Source organism: Bombina bombina, chromosome 6 (genome assembly GCF_027579735.1).
Source record: "Bombina bombina isolate aBomBom1 chromosome 6, aBomBom1.pri, whole genome shotgun sequence".
Classification (NCBI taxonomy): domain Eukaryota; kingdom Metazoa; phylum Chordata; class Amphibia; order Anura; family Bombinatoridae; genus Bombina; species Bombina bombina.
In genome coordinates this window covers 743,251,495-743,275,318 of record NC_069504.1, presented here as the reverse complement: position 1 = coordinate 743,275,318, position 23,824 = coordinate 743,251,495, and the positions used below count along the sequence as shown (strand labels likewise).

The following is a 23,824-nucleotide window of genomic DNA, read 5'->3' as shown; positions in this document are numbered from 1 at the left end:
TTCCTTTTGTCCCGGCGGAGGTATGTTGCACCTTTCGTTATACATGGCGTGCCTTCATGTTCTACTAAGACACTTTTTTGGCGTTGCTGGAGGATCCCACTCTTAATGGGTCTGGGGATTCTCAGTCTTACTCTTCGACTGGCTTGCATAAATAGACATAAGGGGATAAAGTAATCTTCTTATAGTCTCTTATTTGAGTATCCTTTTCCAGTTCTAAGTTTTGAAGCCTCGGACTCCTGTTGGGCTGCTCCTGCAGGTCTGTCCGTTCTTCCTGGGCGATAACCTACGGGTTGCCTTATCCTTTATTTTCATCCGGTGAGGATGATTTTTATTTGGTCTAAAGCTCATGTTGTGGTGTGATGTTTCCTTCGGGAACTTTCTTCTCTGGAATTGATACTCGCGATTTTGTGGTCGTACTGTTTACAAAAGTCTGTTCTTTATCCCTCCATCATCGGGGGAGACTCTATGTGGCCTTGACATTCCTCATTCTCCTTTCAATCTAGTGGACCGGGACTCGGTTGAGTTCTGCAGCGACATGCTCAGTCGTTTCCATTTGTTCCGGAAACTAGAGTATTCCTTCCCATTGTGGGTTGGAGGCTTGGAGGATTTAGGTCCTTCATACCGCTGTTCTTACGGTTTTGGCTTTCATGGTCTCTTTGGAAGTGTCCTTTTTGGACTTGTTCCTTTAGAGGTTATCCTCCTTTGGGTCAAAACTTTCTGGACTTTGTCTGGTTTTTCTGGCGACTTTGGCCACTTAATTAGGAAGTGAAGGCCATGAGGCTCTGTCTTCCTTCGGGAGTTAGTCATCTCCATTTCAGGGGCGGCGATAGGAGGAGGTGTTTCTTTTTCCAAGCTTTTTGCTTAGGGGATGTTTTTCTGCCTGAGTTAGGGATGCTTTGCATTCTTCTCCCTTGGGTGTGGTCCTCTGGAACGTTAATCTGAAAGGATTATGGAGGACTAGCCTTTATTTTCTACTCTTTCGGGTGACTCTGTTCTCGTTCTCTTTTCCCTTAATGTTGCCCTTGGGGCCTTTAGGCTCTAGAGAAATAGCGTGACTTGGTTGCTCTGTTAAATTCGTCCTCTGAGCATTCGAGGTATGGTAAGCCTCTTGAGGTTTCTCCTTTCTCCATGTTCAAGATTTGTGGGAAGGACTGGCGGCTCTTAGCCTGCAGCGTTATCCGCTGGTTAGTGGATATTTAGCTATCTGAAGGATCCTATCTTCATCTGATTTCTTTTTAGATGACTGCAGTGTTTTTGCTTAAAGTGATTGTTCGTCAGAACTATCTGAGCTTGCTGCACAAGGTTTCGTTTCTGAATATTTCGGTATTCTGAGCTAACTTTTTTCGACTTGGGGGACCTTCGTCTTCAGTTGCTTTTTAGAGTGCGGTTGCACTGTGGTTAGGGGAAGATCCTCTCTGTTTTAAATTCCCCGGCCTTATCCCGTGGTTTCTGTTTCTGGGGGTCTGGGCGTTGCCTCCCCTTGTTTCTATGAGACTGGTTGGGTCTCTATTAGCCTGACCTGGTTTCTCGGGTTTGTTTGCTTGGTGTTTGTGCCCTTTTTAGGTTTTTTTTTCTCGGAGTTCCTTATGCTAGCTTGAAGCTAGCTCAACATACTAATGCACTGTGGCTACTCTGCACTGTAGCAATCCGCGGGTTGCAAGTTCGATCCCCGGCGAGGTCTGCTCAGCCTTTCCTCCTTTCGAGGTTGATAAAATGAGCAGCGCCTTGAGTCCCTTAAGGAGTATTAGCTGCACTTTACAAGTACAATCTTGTTTTCTCCGTGCCTTTTCTTCTTTGTGGATGAATACAGTAGTTTGTTCCCTTTCTTTAGTAAGGGGTGTGTTTGGAGACCTACTGCTGGGCGACTGTGTCTCTTGGAGGCTGTTGACTCAGTCAAGTCTAGTTCCTGCGGTCTCTAGCACTGCTGTGGACTATCTGCGGGTCAGTGTCTTTGGGCCTTTTCCTTTTTTTCCAAAGTTGTTCTCGGCTTCGGGCAAAGCAGGATTTTGTTGGGTAGGGGTTTTCAGGCCTGGTGCCCTCAGAATGGTCCGTCTCTTGTACCCTCCTGTTTTTACATTGGGTCCTCTATAGCTTGGTTATTGTTTTCCCAAAAGTAATGAATGCAGCTGTGGACTTTTTCCATTTATGAAGAAAAACTTAAATTATGCTTACCTAAAAATTTTACTTTCTTTAGATGGAAAGAGTCCACAGCTCCCCGCCCGTATTTTTTCTGTGGGGCGTCCGTTATTTTTGTTTCTCTGGCACCTTTTTACCCTGATATTTCTTCTACTTTTCCTTGTTCCTTGGCAGAATGATTGAGGGATTAGGGAAGTGGGAGGAGTATTTTAAGCCTTTGGTTGGGGTGTCTTTTCCTCCTCCTGGTGGCCAGGTTCTGAATTCCCAAAAGTAATGAATGCAGCTGTGGACTCTTTCTATCTGAAGAAAATTATCAGGTAAGCATAATTTAAGTTTTCTCCATCTTGGATTCTGCTAACTCTAGGTAGCAGATATTACATAATTTGATTTTAGTAAAAGTTTTAAAGTTCTTTTCTCAAGCAACTATAGTTTTCAGTCAAACCTCTAGTTCGTTTTTTTTTCACTACTAAATGTAGTAAGGGGCAGAAAGCTACCAAGGTAGTGTTTTGTCTCAACTCTTCTTGACGGCTGGAAGGTCACCTTTCTAAGAGCGTTTCAGCTCTTTCTTCAAGAGCAATTGAAACAGTGTGGGTTCTTGAAAGATTTTACATCTTTTGGAGCAGATTTGCAGAGCTGCAACATGTCTTATCTACATACCCCCCCCCCCCCGCCCCCAGTGTTTATTGCTCGAGGTTTTGCTTTTTAGCAGGAACTGCCAGAAAAATTGCCCCACCCTTTCGTAACAGACCGTTGGCTTGGGTATTAATCTCAAAATCTTATGGAGGACTATGGCCCATCATAATTTTGCGAAAGAAAATTAAGTTTAACTGTTTATTTTCTTTCGTACTGATAATGGTCCACAGGCCCCGGCCATTTAAATTTTTGCGCGACAGTCCCAATGACACCTCTATAGACCCTGTTTTGTCTTTCCCTCCTATCTCTACTCGGCTATACGTAAAAACTATAGAGATATGGGAGCTTGGAGGGTTTTAAAGCTCTTGTATGGGTTCTTGACCTCCTCCTAGTGGCGGGAAATATATCCCATATTTTATGGGGGACTGTGAACCATCATAATTCTGAAAGGAAATAATTTATCAGGTAAGCATAAAAAATGTATATATTTTCAAATAACAGTGTAGTATTCCAATACATTTTCTTTATGACACTGACATAATTCATATTATTACATACAATAAATTTAGTAACTTTTGACTTAATTTGTAGTTTTTGGATCTTACTGTTTTTCCTTCTTTAGGATCAGATGATAAGAAGCATCACTCGGGTTTCTAAGGACCAGGACTCTTGCCCTGTTTTGGAGAAAGAAAAGAGCCCACCACCTCTACCTTTTCGTCCAAGTTCACCAGTCCATCATTTTCCTAACCCTCGACAATTTCAGGACTTATTCCGGAACAACTTGCCTGCAAATATTCAACCTAAAGGTAGAGGGCGTAAGAGGTCGCAGGGGTCGACGAGGTCGAACTCCTGGATCGTCCTCCAGCCGGACTGCAGACCTTCTGAGGTTGCTGGCTAGAGATGTTCCAGCACCCCCTAGGCGTAGTGGAGAAAGGGGACGCCCCAAGATTACGAAGGGGCAGACTGAAAAGGCTGGGGGATTCTATGCTGCGTAGAGACTTCTTAGAGCAACAAGAGCGTTTGTCAAAACGTTTTGAATGTGAGCGCCCACAGCTGAGGCATTTCAGTGAGAGCAGTGAAGAAGAGGATGATGAAGAGGAGGATGATGATGATGATGAAGAAAATCATAGCTTGCGCTCAGACTCTCCACCCATCCTCACAAAACCTGCTCTCAAACGCAAGGTAAGCACGTGTGTGTGTGTGTGTATATGAATGTACTATGCTGGATGCAACAAAGGAAATGCAAACTATCACTGTTGGGTAGAACATGAAGTAGAATAATCAGAATTTTGGAACAGCTGCTAACCCCTGTGTGCTCCAAAATTGTGAGAACCTAGAAATATAAGACATTTCCGTGGTTAGGTACAGCTCAGGTCTTGTCCGTGTCTGTGCACATGAGGAAGCAAATAGAGTACAGAAGATAGCAGAGCACAATGTCCATCGGGGGGATTCAGAGCAGTGAGTCTAAAATCAGTAGTGCTTATCTGGTATGTGCTATACCACTTAAAGGGACATGTAACCCCAATGTTTTCTTTTATGATGCATTTAAAGGAATTCATAAACAACTTTCCAATGTATTTCTATTTAATGTGCTTCATGCTCTTAGTATCTGTTGAAAAAAGCAGCAATGCACTACTGGAAGCTAGTTTGAACACATAAAGTGTGCAATAACATATATGTGCAGCCAGCAAAAAAGAATACTAAGAGAACAAAACAAATTAAATAGAAAATAATTTGAAAGTTGTTTAAAATCACTTATCTCTATCTGAATCTTGAAAGAAAGAAACATTTTGGTTTTGATGGCGCTTTAACCACAATTTATAGCATACTTCAGAGATGAAGTAGGCTTCTTGGTGTTTTTGCAGCCCAGACTGCAGGAAGTGGACAGAATAGTGATAGCTTTAGGTCTCTAATCCACAGACATTTTAAAGAGACATAAACCCAAAAATGTTCTTTCATGATTCAGATAGCGCATAACATTTTAAACAACTTTTCCATATTACTTCTATTATAACATTTTCTTTGTTTATTTGTTGAAAAGCAGTGATGTAAGCTCATGTGCACATGCCTTCAGCACTATATGGCAGCAGTGTTACAACAATGTTATACATTAACTAGGGCACTAGATAGCAGCACTATTTCCGGTCATGTAGTGCTTCAGGCATGTGCACACTACCTAGGTATGTCTTCAACAAATAATATGAGAATGAAGCAAATTTGATAATAGAACTTAAATTGGAAACTTTTTATAAAATGTTATTCTCTATCTGAATAATAAAAGAAAAATGTTGGGCTTCGTGTCGCTTTAAAAGGGATTTTTACAATAACTATATGACAACATATTGTTGTCCTCTGCTCAGCGCCCTGAAAGAGTCCTCAAGTCATCCTCCTCGGGAACACCATTTCGATAGGATCCTGAGCACACACACTGCATATGCAGAAGAAAATTGCAGTTTCCTTCTTAAAACACCTTATGTTACCACCACATAGGATCGTAATGATGTCACAGGAGGCAGAAAACTACCTACTGATTCAGGGATTTCCATCAAGAATATAGAGCTGTAAGGGGTTGGTTTGAAAGCTGTATCTCAACTCCCAGACCACTTACAAAAGACCCCTTATTTCTCCAACATAGGTGTGTCCGGTCCACGGCGTCATCCTTACTTGTGGGATATTCTCTTCCCCAACAGGAAATGGCAAAGAGCCCAGCAAAGCTGGTCACATGATCCCTCCTAGGCTCCGCCTACCCCAGTCATTCTCTTTGCCGTTGTACAGGCAACATCTCCACGGAGATGGCTTAGAGGTTTTTTAGTGTTTAACTGTAGTTTTTATTATTCAATCAAGAGTTTGTTATTTTTAAAATAGTGCTGGTATGTACTATTTACTCAGAAACAGAAAAGAGATGAAGATTTCTGTTTGTATGAGGAAAATGATTTTAGCACCGTAACTAAAATCCATGGCTGTTCCACACAGGACTGTTGAGAGCAATTAACTTCAGTTGGGGGAACAGTGTGCAGTCTCTTGCTGCTTGAGGTATGACACATTCTAACAAGACGATGTAATGCTGGAAGCTGTCATTTTTCCCTATGGGATCCGGTAAGCCATGTTTATTACGATGGTAAATAAGGGCTTTACAAGGGCTTATTAAGATTGTAGACTTTTCTGGGCTAAATCGATTCAGTTTTAAAACATATTTAGCTTGAGGAATCATTTTATCTGGGTTTATTGATATTATAATATCGGCAGGCACTGTATTAGACACCTTATTTCTCTGGGGCTTTCCCAAAGCATAAGCAGAGTCTCATTTTCGCGCCGGTGTGGCGCACTTGTTTTTGAGAGGCATGGCATGCAGTCGCATGTGAGAGGAGCTCTGATACTTAGAAAAGACTTTCTGAAGGCGTCATTTGGTATCGTATTCCCCTTTGGGCTTGGTTGGGTCTCAGCAAAGCAGATACCAGGGACTGTAAAGGGGTTAAAGTGTTAAAACGGCTCCGGTTCCGTTATTTTAAGGGTTAAAGCTTCCAAATTTGCTGTGCAATACTTTTAAGGCTTTAAGACACTGTGGTGAAAATTTGGTGAATTTTGTACAATTCCTTCATGTTTTTTCGCAATTGCAGTAATAAAGTGTGTTCAGTTTAAAATTTAAAGTGACAGTAACGGTTTTATTTTAAAACGTTTTTTGTACTTTATTATCAAGTTTATGCCTGTTTAACATGTCTGAACTACCAGATAGACTGTGTTCTGAATGTGGGGAAGCCAGAATTCCTGTTCATTTAAATAAATGTGATTTATGTGATAATGACAATGATGCCCAAGATGATTCCTCAAGTGAGGGGAGTAAGCATGGTACTGCATCATTCCCTCCTTCGTCTACACGAGTCTTGCCCACTCAGGAGGCCCCTAGTACATCTAGCGCGCCAATACTGCTTACTATGCAACAATTAACGGCTGTAATGGATAATTCTGTCAAAAACATTTTAGCCAAAATGAACCCTTGTCAGCGTAAGCGTGGCTGCTCTGTTTTAGTTACTCAAGAGCATGACGACGCTGATATTAATATCTCTGAAGGGCCCCTAACCCAATCTGAGGGGGCCAGGGAGGTTTTGTCTGAGGGAGAAATTACTGATTCAGGGAACATTTCTCAACAGGCTGAACCTGATGTAATTGCATTTAAATTTAAGTTGGAACATCTCCGCATTCTGCTTAAGGAGGTATTATCCACTCTGGATGATTGTGAAAAGTTGGTCATCCCAGAGAAACTATGTAAAATGGACAAGTTCCTAGAGGTGCCGGAGCTCCCAGAAGCTTTTCCTATACCCAAGCGGGTGGCGGACATTGTTAATAAAGAATGGGAAAGGCCCGGTATTCCTTTCGTCCCTCCCCCCATATTTAAAAAATTGTTTCCTATGGTCGACCCCAGAAAGGACTTATGGCAGACAGTCCCCAAGGTCGAGGGAGCGGTTTCTACTTTAAACAAAAACGCACCACTATACCCATAGAGGATAGTTGTGCTTTCAAAGATCCTATGGATAAAAAATTAGAAGGTTTGCTTAAAAAGATGTGTGTTCAGCAGGTTACCTTCTACAAACAATTTCATGCATTGTCCCTGTCACTACAGCCGCATGTTTCTGGTTTGATGAACTGATAAAGGCGCTCGATAGTGATTCTCCTCCTTATGAGGAGATTATGGACAGAATCAATGCTCTCAAATTGGCTAATTCTTTCACCCTAGACGCCACTTTGCAATTGGCTAGGTTAGCGGCTAAGAATTCTGGGTTTGCTATTGTGGCGCGCAGAGCGCTTTGGTTGAAATCTTGGTCGGCTGACGCGTCTTCCAAGAACAAGCTACTAAACATTCCTTTCAAGGGGAAAACGCTGTTTGGCCCTGACTTGAAAGAGATTATCTCGGATATCACTGGGGGTAAGGGCCACGCCCTTCCTCAGGATCGGCCTTTCAAGGCGAAAAATAGACCCAATTTTCGTCCCTTTCGTAAAAACGGACCAGCCCAAAGTGCTACGTCCTCTAAGCAAGAGGGTAATACTTCTCAAGCCAAGCCAGCTTGGAGACCAATGCAAGGCTGGAACAAGGGAAAGCAGGCCAAGAAGCCTGCCACTGCTACCAAGACAGCATGAAATATTGGCCCCCGATCCGGGACCGGATCTGGTGGGGGGCAGACTCTCTCTCTTCGCTCAGGCTTGGGCAAGAGATGTTCTGGATCCTTGGGCGCTAGAAATAGTCTCCCAGGGTTATCTTCTGGAATTCAAGGGACTTCCCCCAAGGGGGAGGTTCCACAGGTCTCAGTTGTCTTCAGACCACATAAAAAGACAGGCGTTCTTACATTGTGTAGTAGACCTGTTAAAAATGGGAGTGATTCATCCTGTTCCACTAAGAGAACAAGGGATGGGGTTCTACTCCAATCTGTTCATAGTCCCCAAAAAAGAGGGAACGTTCAGGACCAATCTTAGATCTCAAGATCTTAAACAAGTTTCTCAAGGTTCCATCTTTCAAGATGGAAACCATTCGAACTATTCTTCCTTCCATCCAGGAGGGTCAATTCATGACCACGGTGGATTTAAAGGATGCGTATCTACATATTCCTATCCACAAGGAACATCATCGGTTCCTAAGGTTTGCATTCCTGGACAAACATTACCAGTTCGTGGCGCTTCCTTTCGGATTAGCCACTGCTCCAAGGATTTTCACAAAGGTACTAGGCTCCCTTCTAGCGGTGCTAAGACCAAGGGGCATTGCAGTAGTACCTTACCTGGACGACATTCTGATTCAAGCGTCGTCCCTTCCTCAAGCAAAGGCTCACACGGACATTGTCCTGGCCTTTCTCAGATCTCACGGCTGGAAAGTGAACGTGGAAAAGAGTTCTCTATCCCCGTCAACAGGGTTTCCCTTCTTGGGAACAATTATAGACTCTTTAGAAATGAGGATCTTTCTAACAGAGGCCAGAAAAACAAAAACTTCTAGACTCTTGTCGGATACTTCATTCCGTTCCTCTTCCTTCCATAGCTCAGTGCATGGAAGTGATCGGGTTGATGGTAGCGGCGATGGACATAGTTCCTTTTGCGCGCATTCATCTAAGACCATTACAACTGTGCATGCTCAGTCAGTGGAATGGGGACTATACAGACTTGTCTCCGAAGATACAAGTAAATCAGAGGACCAGAGACTCACTCCGTTGGTGGCTGTCCCTGGACAATCTGTCTCAAGGGATGACGTTCCGCAGACCAGAGTGGGTCATTGTCACGACCGACGCCAGTCTGATGGGCTGGGGCGCGGTCTGGGGATCCCTGAAAGCTCAGGGTCTTTGGTCTCGGGAAGAATCTCTTCTACCGATAAATATTCTGGAACTGAGAGCGATATTCAATGCTCTCAAGGCCTGGCCTCGGCTAGCGAGGACCAAGTTCATACGGTTTCAATCAGACAACATGACAACTGTTGCGTACATCAACCATCAGGGGGGAACAAGGAGTTCCCTAGCGATGGAAGAAGTGACCAAAATCATTCTATGGGCGGAGTCTCACTCCTGCCACCTGTCTGCTATCCACATCCCAGGAGTGGAAAATTGGGAAGCGGATTTTCTGAGTCGTCAGACATTGCATCCGGGGGAGTGGGAACTCCATCCGGAAATCTTTGCCCAAGTCACTCACCTGTGGGGCATTCCAGACATGGATCTGATGGCCTCTCGTCAGAACTTCAAAGTTCCTTGCTACGGGGCCAGATCCAGGGATCCCAAGGCGGCTCTAGTGGATGCACTAGTAGCACCTTGGACCTTCAAACTAGCTTATGTGTTCCCGCCATTTCCTCTCATCCCCAGGCTGGTAGCCAGGATCAATCAGGAGAGGGCGTCGGTGATCTTGATAGCTCCTGCGTGGCCACGCAGGACTTGGTATGCAGATCTGGTGAATATGTCATCGGCTCCACCTTGGAAGCTACCTTTGAGACGAGACCTTCTTGTTCAGGGTCCGTTCGAACATCCGAATCTGGTTTCACTCCAGCTGACTGCTTGGAGATTGAACGCTTGCTTTTATCGAAGCGAGGATTCTCAGATTCTGTTATCGATACTCTTGTTCAGGCCAGAAAGCCTGTAACTAGAAAGATTTACCACAAAATTTGGAAAAAATATATCTGTTGGTGTGAATCTAAAGGATTCCCTTGGGACAAGGTTAAGATTCTAGGATTCTATCCTTCCTTCAAGAAGGATTGGAAAAAGGATTATCTGCTAGTTCCCTGAAGGGACAGATTTCTGCCCTTGTCGGTATTACTTCACAAAAAGCTGGCAGTTGTGCCAGATGTTCAAGCCTTTGTTCAGGCTCTGGTTAGAATCAAGCCTGTTTACAAACCTTTGACTCCTCCTTGGAGTCTCAATTTAGTTCTTTCAGTTCTTCAGGGGGTTCCGTTGGAACCCTTACATTCCGTTGATATTAAGTTATTATCTTGGAAAGTTTTGTTTTTAGTTGCGATTTCTTCTGCTAGAAGAGTCTCAGAATTATATGCTCTGCAGTGTTCTCCTCCTTATCTGGTGTTCCATGCAGATAAGGTGGTTTTACGTACTAAACCTGGTTTTCTTCCAAAAGTTGTTTCTAACAAAAACATTAACCAGGAGATTATCGTACCTTCTCTGGGTCCAAAACCAGTTTCAAAGAAGGAACGTTTGTTGCACAATTTGGATGTTGTTCGCGCTCTAAAATTCTATTTAGATGCTACAAAGGATTTTAGACAAACATCTTCCTTGTTTGTTGTTTATTCAGGTAAAAGGAGAGGTCAAAAAGCAACTTCTACCTCTCTCTCTTTTTGGATTAAAAGCATCATCAGATTGGCTTACGAGACTGCCGACGGCAGCCTCCCGAAAGAATCACAGCTCATTCCACTAGGGCTGTGGCTTCCACATGGGCCTTCAAGAACGAGGCTTCTGTTGATCAGTTATGTAGGGCAGCGACTTGGTCTTCACTGCACACTTTTACCAAATTTTACAAGTTTGATACTTTTGCTTCTTCTGAGGCTATTTTTGGGAGAAAGGTTTTGCAAGCCGTGGTGCCTTCCATTTAGGTGACCTGATTTGCTCCCTCCCTTCATCCGTGTCCTAAAGCTTTGGTATTGGTTCCCACAAGTAAGGATGACGCCGTGGACCCGACACACCCAAGTTTGAGAAAACAGAATTTATGTTTAACAGATAAAATTTCTTTCTCCAACGGTGTGTCCGGTCCACGGCCCGCCCCGGGTTTTTTAATCAGGTCTGATAATTTATTTTCTTTAACTACAGTCACCACGGTACCATATGGTTTCTCCTATGCAAATATTCCTCCTTAACGTCGGTCGAATGACTGGGGTAGGCGGAGCCTAGGAGGGATCATGTGCCCAGCCTTTGCTGGGCTCTTTGCCATTTCCTGTTGGGGAAGAGAATATCCCACAAGTAAGGATGACGCCGTGGACCGGACACACCGTTGGAGAAAGAAATTTATCAGGTAAACATAAATTCTGTTTTGAAAGAGTGGAGTCTACCCTTTCAAACTAGTGGTCGCATGCCCCTTAAAGATGCAGGTAATCAACATAAAAATGGTGACTGCAGAAGAACTTATACCTAGAAGGTAAAGCTTTAACAGAGCCCATATATTCCCGCTGTATATGCTAGATGGACAAGTGCAGTCTCATTCTTTCAAATGAGGGGTTACTTGTCCCTTTAGGATGCGGGTTGTCGCCATTAAAAATGTTCTCCTGCCCTAATAGAAGACAAGGTCCATTCTAGTGGTTGGGGAGCTACTATAAAGCCATTGACACCCCTTCTGATATAATTAGAGTATGAGATCCCTCCTGTGAATAAGGTAATTTCCCTCTTTTTAAATGAGGTCGTACCCCCTCTGATTTTCAGTTGAGCATGGTGATGCTGATCACCTTCCCCAAGTACAGACTGTGCAATGTTTTGAAGAGGTGTCATTAGTAGGTGATTGCCATTAAAATGATAAAGTGCACTCAGATTAGAGTAAACTATTTTTCACATTAGGGGTCTCTTGTCCTTTAGATAGGTTACATAGCTAGTGTTATCAATTGACAGAACTACAGATATATGGGACATCAAGTGGGGGTGAGGCATCACCTATTTTGCCCACCCCCAACAATAGACAATCCTGCTCTTTCAAATGAGTGTTTCCTGTGTCGTCCTAGCTGCTAATTTTCATAACATTGACAAATAACTCTCAACATTAGTTTTATTTTGGTGTTTTTCGCGATTTTCAATATGCTTTAATTACCCCCCTAACCATAGAAATACATACTAAAACCCCATATTTTAAAGAATGTGGTCTATTAATTTGTGTCCTTATCTTTCAAGTAAATGTCACAGTAATAATGATCTGGTTACTCCATTGTGGTCTAGTGTTGGTGTTTATTGTTTATAAATTCATGCGTCCCTGAACTAGTACAGAATTTTAGGAATCAAAATAAACGGTAGAACACAGTGGATTAATCCACCCTTCAATGACTTCAGAATGTTATTTTTTAACTTTTTTTTTTTTTTTTTTTAAATATTGTTTTCTTTTACAAGATATGACGAGTCCAGGGATTTCATCCTTATGGGATTACGCCTCCTGGTCAGCAGGAGGAGGCAAAGAGCACCACAGTGGAGCTGTATATATAGCTCCTCCCACTCCAGTCATTCTCTTTGCCTGTGTTAGTGATAGGAAGAGGTAAAGTGAGGTGTTAGTTTAGATTCTTCAATCAAGTGTTTATTATTTTTAAATGGTGCCAGTGTGTACTATTTTTCTCAGGGTAAAGCTATAGGGTCTGTGCAGATTACATCCGTCCTCTGTGACTCCCAATGGGGGCTGCCCTGATGCATATGGTCTTAGCAAGTTTATCTAAGACCCAGTTGTTCCCACAGATTCTGGGAGTAGATGAAGGACCTCTTGTAGTGTGGGAAGAGTCATTGTTGTTACTCAACATGGAGGTATGTGCAGTCTTTTGTTTTTCTGTGACACTGGGTACCTCAGAAAGGACTGTCTCTCGCTAAGCTGACCTATGCCTGTGCCCTATGTATCTAGCTAAAGGGGTATACAGAGATGCTAGCATTATGGGATAATGATTGATATGGGGTGCGGTTGAAGAGTATGTTTCACCTTTATTAACCTTTTAATGTGTGGGCTGACACTGGGGTTGCGGAGTGAATTCCGGATCACATAGATACTGCATATGCTTGCGGCATGGTTACAGGGGAACTGACTTCATGTGGGGCACTGTCTTTTTGAAGTGCAATACTCCGGTGGCTCCATTTTTATTTTTTATTACAAAGGTTCTGGGCCGCGCGGGAGTTCCGCTTTGATACGCCCACGATGGGCGGGGCATTTTTCGCACGAACAGACTCAGCGCAGTGCCTATCTGGGAGTTGGTCGGACGACTCCGGTGTCTTCTGTTTGGACCGCGATGGGGTAGTGGAACTCAGGGAAGTCTAGACGCTTGCTGCACGGGTACCGTTGTCCTCAGTGTGAGGGGGCAGGTAAGCGCCGCAGGAAGAGCTGTGTCGAGGGTTTAAAATTTTTCTTAATAAAGATATAGCGCAGGATGCTTCTCAGACTGGATGAGACTCATGGTATGCCAATTCTTTCTCCCCAAGCGTCACAGCCCTTAACATCCCACTCAAGCGACGCCATGGTTCTTCAACTGCGTCCACTTCATTTACTCTGCAGGATATGGCTGCAGTTATGTCATCCACCCTTACAGAAGTTTTATCCAAGTTACCAGTATTACAGGGCAAACGCAGCAGGACAGACACCACTTTGGTTCCTGTGACTTCTGAAACTTTGATGGTTATCTCCGATGTGCCCTCCCAGGGATCTGATTTGGGGGGTAGGGAGCTTTTATCTGAGAGGGAGCTTTCCGACTCAGGGAGAGCGTTGCCTCAGATAGACTCAGACGTCATGTCCTTCAGATTTAAGCTTGAACACCTCCACCTTTTACTTTGGGAGGTTTTAGCGACTCTGGATGACTGTGACTCTATTGTGGTACCACCAGAGAAATTGTGTAAGATGGACAAATACTTTGAGGTTCCTTCTTATTCTGATGTGTTTCCGGTTCCTAAGAGAATTTCGGAAATTGTTACGCGGGAGATGGGAAAGACCGGGTATCCCATTCTCACCCTCTCCTAATTTTAAGAAAATGTAATCCTACTAGCTGACACTGTTCGGGATTCTGGCAAAACAGTCCCTAAGGTGGAGGGAAGCTATATCTACCCTGGCTAAGCGTTACAACTATTCCTATTGAGGACAGTTGTGCTTTCAAAGATCCTATGGATAAAAAAGGTGGAGGGTCTTCTAGAAAAGCTATATATTTATCAGGGTTTTCTATTACAACAGCCGCTTGTATTGTACCAGTTACAACTGCGGCTGCCTTTTGGTTTTGACGCCTTAGAAGAGTCTCTTAAGACTGAGACTCTTGGAGGAAATACTAGATAGAATTAAGGCCCTTAAAGCTGGCTAATTCTTTTATTACGGATGCCGCCTTTCAGTTAGCAAGCTGGCGGCTAAGAATGCAGGATTTGCCAATTTTAGCGCGTAGAGCTTTATGGTTAAAATCTTGGTCTACTGATGTGATCCTCTAAATCTAAGCTTTTGGCTATTCCTTTCAAAGGAAAGACTCTATTCGCGCCTGACTTGAAAGAAATCATTTCTGACATTACGAGAGGTAAGGGTCATCTCCTACATCAGGATAAAGCAGCTAAACAAAATGGTAAACAGAATAATTTTCGTTACTTTCGAAATTTCAAGGGAGTCCCCTCTTCTTCTTCCGCTAAACAGGAAGGGAATTTTGCACAAGCCAAGTCATCTGGAGACCCAATCAGGCTTGGAACAAGGGTAAACAACCCAAGAGCCCGCTGCTGCCTCCCAAGACAGCATGAAGGGCGGCGCCCGATCCAGGACCGGATCTAGTAGGGGGCAGACTTCTCTCTCTTTGTCCCAGGCTTGGATAAGAGACCTTCAGGATCCCTGGACACTGGAAATCGTTGTATCAGGGGTATCAGCTGGAGTTCAGAACTCTTTTCCAAGGGGCAAGGTTTCTTCTTTCACGATTGTCTGTAGACCAGATAAAAAGAGAGGCGTTCTTACGTTGTGTAAGAGACCTCTCCACTATTGGGAGTAATCTGTCCCCGTTCCAATGCAGGAGCAGGGACAGGGGTTTTACTCAAATCTTTGTAGTTCCCAAAAAAGAGGGAACATTCCGACCCATTTTAGACCTCAAAAGTCTAAACAAGTTTCTCAGAGTTCCATCTTCAAGATGGAGACCATTCGGACTATTCTTCGATTGATCCAGGAGGGTCTATATATGACTTACAGTGGACCTTAAAGGATGCATATCTGCATATTCCTATCCACAGAGATCATCACCAGTTTCTAAGGTTTGCCTCCTGGCCAAACTTTTTCAGTTCGTCGGTTCTTCCTTTCGGGACTGGCCACAGCACCCAGGATCTTCACGAAGGTTCTAGGGTCTCTGCTGGCGGTTCTCAGACCGCGGGGCATTGCAAGTGGCGCCTTATCTGGACGATATTCTGATCCAGGCGTCGTATCAGCTGACAAGAACTCATACAGATATGGTTCTGTCTTTCTTAGGACTCTCGGGAGTGGAAGGTGAATCTAGAAAAGAGTTCACTAATTCCCAGACAAGGGTTCCTTTCCTGGGAACTCTAATAGATTCTATACTCCATGAAAATTTTCTTGACAGAGGTAGGAAAGTTAAAGATTCTGAATACATGCAGAGCCCTTCAGTCCAATCCTCGGCCCATCAGTGGCTCAGTGCATGGAGGTATTGGATTGATGGTGGCAGCAATGGACATCATTCCGTTTGCTCGTTTTCATCTCAAACCACTACAGCTGAGCATGCTCAGGCAGTGGAATGGAGATTATGCAAATTTGTCTCCTCAGATCTGGATCAGGAGACCAAGAGACTCATCTTCTTTGGTGGTTGTCGCTGGATCATCTGTCCCCAAGGGACTTGCTTCCGCAGACCCTTATGGTGATAGTGACAACGGACGCCAGTCTACTAGGTTGGTGTGCAGTCTGGAATTCCCTGAAGGATCAGGTGTGTGTGGACTCAGTCGAAGTCCTCTACTTCCAATCAATATTCTGGAATTGAGAGCGATATTCACTGCTCTTCAGGCGTGGCCTCCAGTTGGCTGCCGGCCAAATTCATCCGTGTTCATTCTGACAACCTCACAACTGTGGCCTTACATCAATCATCAGGGTGAGGACCTGGTTCCTTCCTAAGGTTGTTTCTAATAGAATATTAATCAGGAATTGTTGTTCCTTCCTTTTGTCCTAATCCGTCTTCTAAGAAGGAGCTACCTGTTACATATCTTGGACGTGGTTTGTACCTGAAGTTTTATTTGCAGGCGACTAAAGAGTTTTCGTCAATCATACTTCATTATTTGTTGTTTTTTCTGGAAGACGTAGGGGCCAGAAAGCTACGTCGACCTCTCTTTCCTTTTGGCTAATCCCATAAGTAAGGATGAAATCCCGTGGAACTCATATCGTAAAATAATAAATTTATCAGGTAAGCATAAATTTCCTTTTTTTGTAGTGTAAACATTACAATCAAAACCTAGTACAGCAGTAACAAGCTGCATCCTCAGGACAGAAAGAAAAATCATTGGACATTTATGGGATGTTTTTAAAGTCCTATATTTGCTGTAAAAAAACTGTCCACTTGAACAGTTTGTCCTATGCAACTAATATTATATCATAAGAATCATTAAACATGAATACCATTCACCACTTCCAGAACCACAAAGGTATAACTGAACTACTTCTACAAGTTCCCAGGGTGCCAATCTCCACATCGATTCAGTCATAGCCAGTCACTCCTCTGCCTTATCCTCCGCCATGTCCATAATCCACTGTCCTCTCAATTGTGCGTTAAGAATATAGTCAAAATGTCTAAAATGATATAGAAGCTGACTTTGTAAATGTGTTGGTAGAATGATTATGTAAGGCCTCACTTTTCCTCATAAGGTGTTGATTCTAGTTCGTAAATCCTCCTGGACATCCATCTGCTCAGAAAATAATTGCTGCGCTAAAAAACAGATTTCAACCGTACTAAATGTGAGGCAGGCTTTTAGCTGTGTTTGGAAAACTAATGTTCTAGCTATCAAATAGTATTATGGTCACATGTTTTTCTACCCTCTCTTTGTCACACCATCATCTGTAAAAGGATTATTGCCAGCAGAGTAAGCATTACTTTTGCCATACATAAGGTTATTACCTTACCCATAATTCCCCAGTCTACATTGCAACATGTGAAGTGACGAATACTTTTTATCTTCTGATTTTAATTATTTTTATTGAAAAATACATTAATCATATCCATTTTTTTTGTGGTGGTGCTGAACTGATGCTAAATGTTTGACAATTAAAATGTGTATTTGGAATATTTAAGAAATGACAAGCTGCTGCTATTTACCATTTATGAAAGTGACCAAATGTTTTTCTGCTTTTGGCTTGTTTTTTTTTTTGCATTCTATATGTTGGTTATTTCCATCTAAAGGGGAGGAGAGTCCACAGCTTCATTCATTTCGGTTGGGAATTGAGAACCCTGGCCACCAGGAGGAGGCAAAGAAACCCCAGCCAAAGGCTTAAAAATACCTCCCCCACTTCCCTCATCCCCAGTCATCTCTTTGCCTTTCGTTACAGGAGGCGGCAGAGAAGTGCCGAAGATCGGAGTAGTCTCTTATGGACGGTAGTACTATTCACATTGGGGACTGGAGTTTTAAATAGTCCTGTCAGCCTTTCAGTGAGACCCTGGGTGAAAGTTATGAGTCCGGAGATGCAGGGAGAGTCCTTTCTGCGAAACCATCCCGACTCCTATTAACAGCTCCACAAGCAATCAGTGTTGACCGAGTTTCACTGCCTGCCTTTTTAAGCTCAAGTCCATTTCAGGAGTGAGGCTACTGACCTGTCACACTGAAGGGCCATGTTCCTGTTCACGGCGTAGATTCTGGTAAGATCGTTTCATTTTTTATTACTTATGATAACACCGGAAGACAGGGTTACAGTGTGACGCTTTTATCTTTAAAAGAATCAAGGGTTAATATTCCTTGTAAGGGGATAATTGAACAGGGGGGGGTTTATACATGATATTGTTTGTCGTCATTGCTGCGTTATGTGCAAGATGAGAGACTGGCAATGATGTGGAACTTTCAGATGACTTACGGGAGTATTTTGCAGCGTTTTTTTGGCGTGTTTTCCTCCTTAGGCAGGGGCGGTCCTGCCAGGCATTCCATATGAACCGGTGTGGCTATCTGTCTTCCTCTGTTGATATGCGGCGTAGGAGACAAATCGGTTTCTGAGTCCGGGTCATAGAAGCCAATGGAGGTTATTTATTAAGTTAATCTAGTCCTTAATAACCGCACAAGCTATAGAGGACTCTGACGCGGTTAGAGGCTCGCCCTCTTTAACAAGGTCTTATTCCCTCGTGTTTGTGAGGAGGTTCTGGTAGATCAGCCTGCTCAAACTATATTCACATGCCTTAATAAAGTTACGACATCTAAGAGAAATCTGATGTCTAGTACTACTGAGCCGTCCACCTCTGAGGGGGCCCCGTCCCGTGAGGTGCGTTCCCTGCATCCATCTCCAATTGTACATGCAGCGCCCCAGGGTCCAACCATTACTCCTGCGGGAGAGATTCGTTGGCCCTCAGATTTCGCGGATCAACTGAAAACGTCGGTGTCGATAGTGATCCATGCCTTACCATGTTCTGATAAGCGTAGGGGCGTTATCATTTATAAAGTGTTTTACCAAGCTTGCCTTGTCTCATTACTAGTCTGTTATACATGTCTGACATAGAGAAAACTCCTTGTTCTTTATGTATAGAAGCCATTGTGGGGAACCCCCATCTTAGAATGTTGTACCAAAATGCCACTGACCTTTCTATAAGTTATAAAGATCATATTATGCTTTTAAAGATTTATCACCTGAGGTTTCTGAGACTGACAAAAGGGAGGTTATGCCATCTAGCTCTCCCACACGTGTCAGAACCTATAACTCCCGCTCAAGGGACGGCAAGTACATCTAGCGCGTTCAATGCGTTTACTATTACAAGACATGGCGGCAGTTATGAATCATACCCCTCACAGAGGTATTGTCCAAACCTGCCATGGTTACAAGGAAAGCGAGACAGCTCTGGGCTAGAACAAATACAGAGCTTTCTGACGCTTTAGTAGCTATGTCTGATGTACCCTCACAATGTACAGAAGCCGAAGCAGGAGAGCTTCTATCTGTGGGTGACATTTCTGATTCAGGGAAGGCGTTACTTCAGTCTGACTCTGAAATGACAGCATTTAAATTTAAGCTTGAACACCTCCCGCGGTGTTGCTCAGGGAGGTTTTAGCGACTCTGGATGACTGTGACACCATTGTAGTCCCAGAGAAATTGTGTAAAATGGACAAATACTTTGCAGTGCCTGTTTTACACTGATGTTTTTCAATCCCTAAGAGGTTTTCAGGAAATTATTACTAAGGAATGGGATAGACCAGTTGTGCCTTTCTCTCCCCCTCCTGCTTTTAAGAAAATGTTTTCCTATAGATGCCGCTACACATGACTTGTGGCAGACGGTCCCTAAGGTGGAGGGAGCAGTCTCTACCCTAGCTAGCCGTACACTATTCCTGTCGAGGACAGTTGTGCTTTCCTAGATCCTATGGATAAGAAATTAGAGGGTTTCCTTAAGAAAATCTTTATACAACAAGGTTTTATTCTCCAGCCTCTTGCATGCATTGCCCCAGTCACTGCTGCAGCGGCTTTCTGGTTCGAGTCTCTGGAGGAGGCCTTTACAGGTAGAGACCCCGTTGGATGATATCCTTGACAGGCTTAAAGCTCTTATAGTTAGCCAATTCATTTATTTCTGACAGCGTTTTGCATTAACCAAGCTAACGGCTAAAAATTCAGGTTTTGCCATTCAGGCACGTAGGGCGCTATGGTTTAAATCCTAGTCAGCTGATGTCACTTCAAAGTCTAAACTTCTCAAGATCCCCTTCAAAGGGCAGACCCTATTTGGGCCTGGACTGAAGGAGATCATTTCTGATATTACTAGGAGTAAAAGGCCACGCCCTTCCCCAGGATAGGTCCAACAAGTTAAGGACCAAACAGACTAATTTTCGTTCCTTTATAAACTTCGAGTGGCGCAGCTTCATCTTCCTCTTCTACAAAACAAGAAGGAAATTTTGCCCAGTCCAAGCCAGTCTGGAGACCTAACCAGGCTTGGAACTAGGGGAAACAGGCCAAAAGCCTGCTGCTGCCTCTAAGACACGATGAAGGAATAGCCCCCGATCCGGGACCGGATCTAGTGGGGGTTAGACTTTCTCATCTCGCCCAGGCTTGGGCAAGAGACGTCCAGGATCCCTGGGCTCTGGAGATTGTTTCCCAGGGGATATCTTCTTATTTCAAGCTTCATCCTCCTAAGGGGAGATTTCATCTCTCACAATTATCTGCAAACCAGATAAAGAGAGGCATTCTTACATTGCGTTCAAGACCTACTAGTTATGGGATTGATCCACCCAGTTCCAAGGAGGAACAGGGGCAGGGCTTCTATTCAAATATGTTTATAGTTCCCAAGAAAGAGGGAACATTCAGACCAATCTTGGATCTCAAGATCCTAAACAAATTTCTCAGGGTCCCATGCTTCAAGATGGAGACTATTCGAACCATCCTACCTATGATCCAGGAGGGTCAATATATGACTACCGTGGATTTAAAGGATGCTTATCTACATATTCCGATACACAGGGATCTTCATCAGTTTCTCATGGTTCGCCTTCCTAGACAGGCATTACCAGTTTGTGGCTCTTCCCTTAGGGTTAGCTACGGCACCAAGAATCTTTACGAAGGTTCTAGGGTCCCTTCTGGCGGTTCTAAGACCGCGGGGTATAGCAGTAGCCCCTTACCTAGACGACATCCTGATACAGGCATCAACTTTCAAATCGCCTTGGTCCCATATGGACATTGTTCTCCTGTGCATTCCTTAGGCTCACGGGTGGAAGGTGTAATGAAGGAAAGAGTTTCTCTCTTCACCTCTCACAAGAGGTTTCCTTCCTAGGAACTCTGATAGATTCAGTAGAAATGAAGATTTATCTGACAGAGGTCAGGTTGTCAAAACTTCTAACTTCCTGCCGTGCTCTTTATTCCATTTCTCTTCCTTCAGTGGCTCAGTGTATGGAGGTAATCGGATTAATGGTAGCGGCAATGGACATAGTTCAGTTTGCCCGCCTACATCTCAGACCACTGCAACTTTGCATGCTCAATCAGTGGAATGGGGATTACACAGATTTGTCCCCTCTACTAAATCTGGATCAAGAGACCAGGGATTCTCTTCTCTGGTGGCTATCTCGGGTCCATCTGTCCAAGGGAATGAGTTTCCACAGGCCAGAATGGTCTATAGTAACGACAGATGCCAGCCTTCTGGGCTGGGGTGCAGTCTGGAACTCCCTGAAGGCTCAGGGTTCGTGGACTCAGGAGGAGGCCCTCCTTCTGATAAACGTTCTGTAACTAAGAGCAATATTCAATGCTCTTCAGGCTTGGCCTCAGCTAGCTGCGGTCAGGTTCATCAGATTTCAGTCGGACAACATCAGTAGACTATATCAACCATCAGGGGGGAACAAGGAGCCCCCTGGCAATGTTGGAGGTTTCAAAGATAATTCTATGGGCAGAGGTTCACTCTTGCCATCTCTAAGCTATCCATATCCCAGGAGTAGAGAACTGGGAGGCGGATTTTCTAAGTCGGCAGACTTTTCATCCGGGGGAGTGGGAGCTCCATCCGGAGGTTTTTGCCCAGTTGATCCAACTTTGGGGCAAACCAGAACTGGATCTCATGGCGTCTCGTCAGAACGCCAAGCTTCCTTGTTACGGGTCCAGGTCCACCGATCCCAAGGCAGCGCTGATAGTTACTCTAGCAGCGCCCTGGTCCTTCAGCCTGGCTTATGTGTTTCCACCGTCTCCTCTGCTCCCTCGTCGGATTGCCAAGATCAAGCAGGAGAGAGCTTCGGTGATCTTGATAGCCCCTGCGTGGCCACGCAGGACTTGGTATGCAGATCTGGTGGACATGTCATCCTTTCCACCATGGACTCTGCCGCTAAGGCAGGACCTTCTATTTCAATGTCCCTTCAAACATCCAAATCTAATTTCTCTACTTCTGACTGCTTGGAGATTATACGCTTGATTCTATCAAAGCGTGGTTTTTCCGAATCGGTCATTGATACCTTAATTCAGGCTCGAAAGCCTGTCACCAGGAAAATCTATCATAAGATATGGTGTAAATATCCTCATTGGTGTGAATCCAAGGCTTACTCATGTTTTTTATTTTTAAACCACAGTCACCACTGCACCCTATAGTTTCTCCTTTTTTTCTTGCTTGTCTTCGGTCGAATGACTGGGGGTGGCAGTTAGAGGAGGAGCTATATAGACAGCTCTGCTGTGGGTGTCCTCTTGCAGCTTCCTGTTGGGAAGGAGAATATCCCACAAGTAATGGATGAACCCGTGGACTGGATACACCACAAGAGAAATACATTTATCAGGTAAGCATAAATTTTGTTTTTCGCCCCTTTTGTGCGGACAAGGCCCAGAGCCAGCTGCCCGCCGCAAAAGCAGACAAGTCCAAGGGAACACTTGGAAGCCGGCGCATTATTGATAGTCTAAGCAGAGTATATTTTTGTGGTTCCAAAGAAGGAAGGCACGTTCCGCCCATTTAAACAAGTTTGAGTGTTCCATCGTTTAAAATGGAAACGATCAGATCTATTCTGCCCCTAGTTCAAGAGGGACAGTTCATGACAACTATAAACTTGAAGGACGCTTACCTTCATGTGCCAATTCACAGGGACCACTTAATGTTCCTAAAATTTGCTTTTCTGGACCAACACTTTAAATTTGTGGCCCTTCCCTTTGGCCTGGCGACGGCCCCAAGAATTTTCACATAGATTCTGGGGCGCTACTTGCAGTGGCCAGATCCAGGGGCATTGCTGTGGCGCCCTATCTGATCGGCATCCTAGTTTAGGCGCCTTCGCTCAGGCTCGCAGAGGATCATTCGAGGGCGCTTCTTCTTTTGCTCCAATCTCACGGTTGGAAGATCAATTCAGGAAAGAGTTCCCTGGTTCCCAGCAACAGGGTGGAGTTCCTGGGCACGATAATAGACTCCATGAAGATATTTCTCACAGACCATCTTGCCCTTCAGTCCTCCTCAAGCCCCTCGGTGGCTCAGTGTATGGAGGTGATCGGACTCATGGTTTCCAGCATAGACGTCATTCCTTTCGCCAAGTTCCATCTGAGATTTCTTCAATTGTGCATGTTGAGACAGTGTAACGGCGATCATTCAGATCTGTCACAGCAGATATCCATGGATGCTCGGACTCGGATCTCCCTCTCTTGGTGGATCCGTCTGGAGCAACTGTCCATGGGGACATCCTTCTTGAGACCGTCCTGGGAGATTGTGACCATGCACGCAAGTCTAGCAGGATGGGGAGCCGTTTGGGGTGCCAGGATGGCACAAGGAAAATGGTCCCGGGAAGAGTCCCTCCTGATAAATATTCGGAAACTCCGAGCAATCTACAATGCTCTGAAGGCATGGCCGCCTCTGGGGTCGTTCAACTTCATCAGATTCCAGACCGACATTACCTCGGTGGCTTACTTCAACCATCAGGGGGGTACGAGGAGCCTCCCTAGCTATGAGGGAGGTGTCTCTGATCTTGTAGTGGGCGGAGTCCCACAGCTGTTTGCTCTCAGCGATTCACATTCTAGGTGTGGACAACTGGGAAGCAGACTTTCTTAGCAGGCAATCCTTCCATCCAGGGGAATGGTCTCTTCACCCCGAAGTGTTTGCAGAGATTTGTCTCAGGTGGGGAAAGCCGGAGATAGATCTCATGGCGTCCAAACTCAAATGCAAGCTACCCCGATATGGGTCATGATCCAGGGATCCCCAGGCAGAGCTAATAGATGCCTTAGTGGTGCCTTGGGGGTTCAGCCTAGCTTACATTTTTCCACCGTTACCACTTCAACCTCGTGTAGTGGCACGCATCACACAGGA

At 44.4% G+C, this 23,824-nt stretch overlaps 1 protein-coding gene across 1 annotated transcript in view; it reads left to right on the top strand.

Moving 5' to 3' along the window:
* KAT6A (lysine acetyltransferase 6A) overlaps nt 1–23,824 on the top strand; it is a 646,904-nt gene that overhangs the window by 606,798 nt on the left and 16,282 nt on the right. The window contains 3 exon segments of the mRNA XM_053719413.1: nt 3,392–3,586; nt 3,588–3,710; nt 3,712–3,951. Of these exon segments, the coding sequence (XP_053575388.1) occupies nt 3,392–3,586; nt 3,588–3,710; nt 3,712–3,951 (558 nt within the window).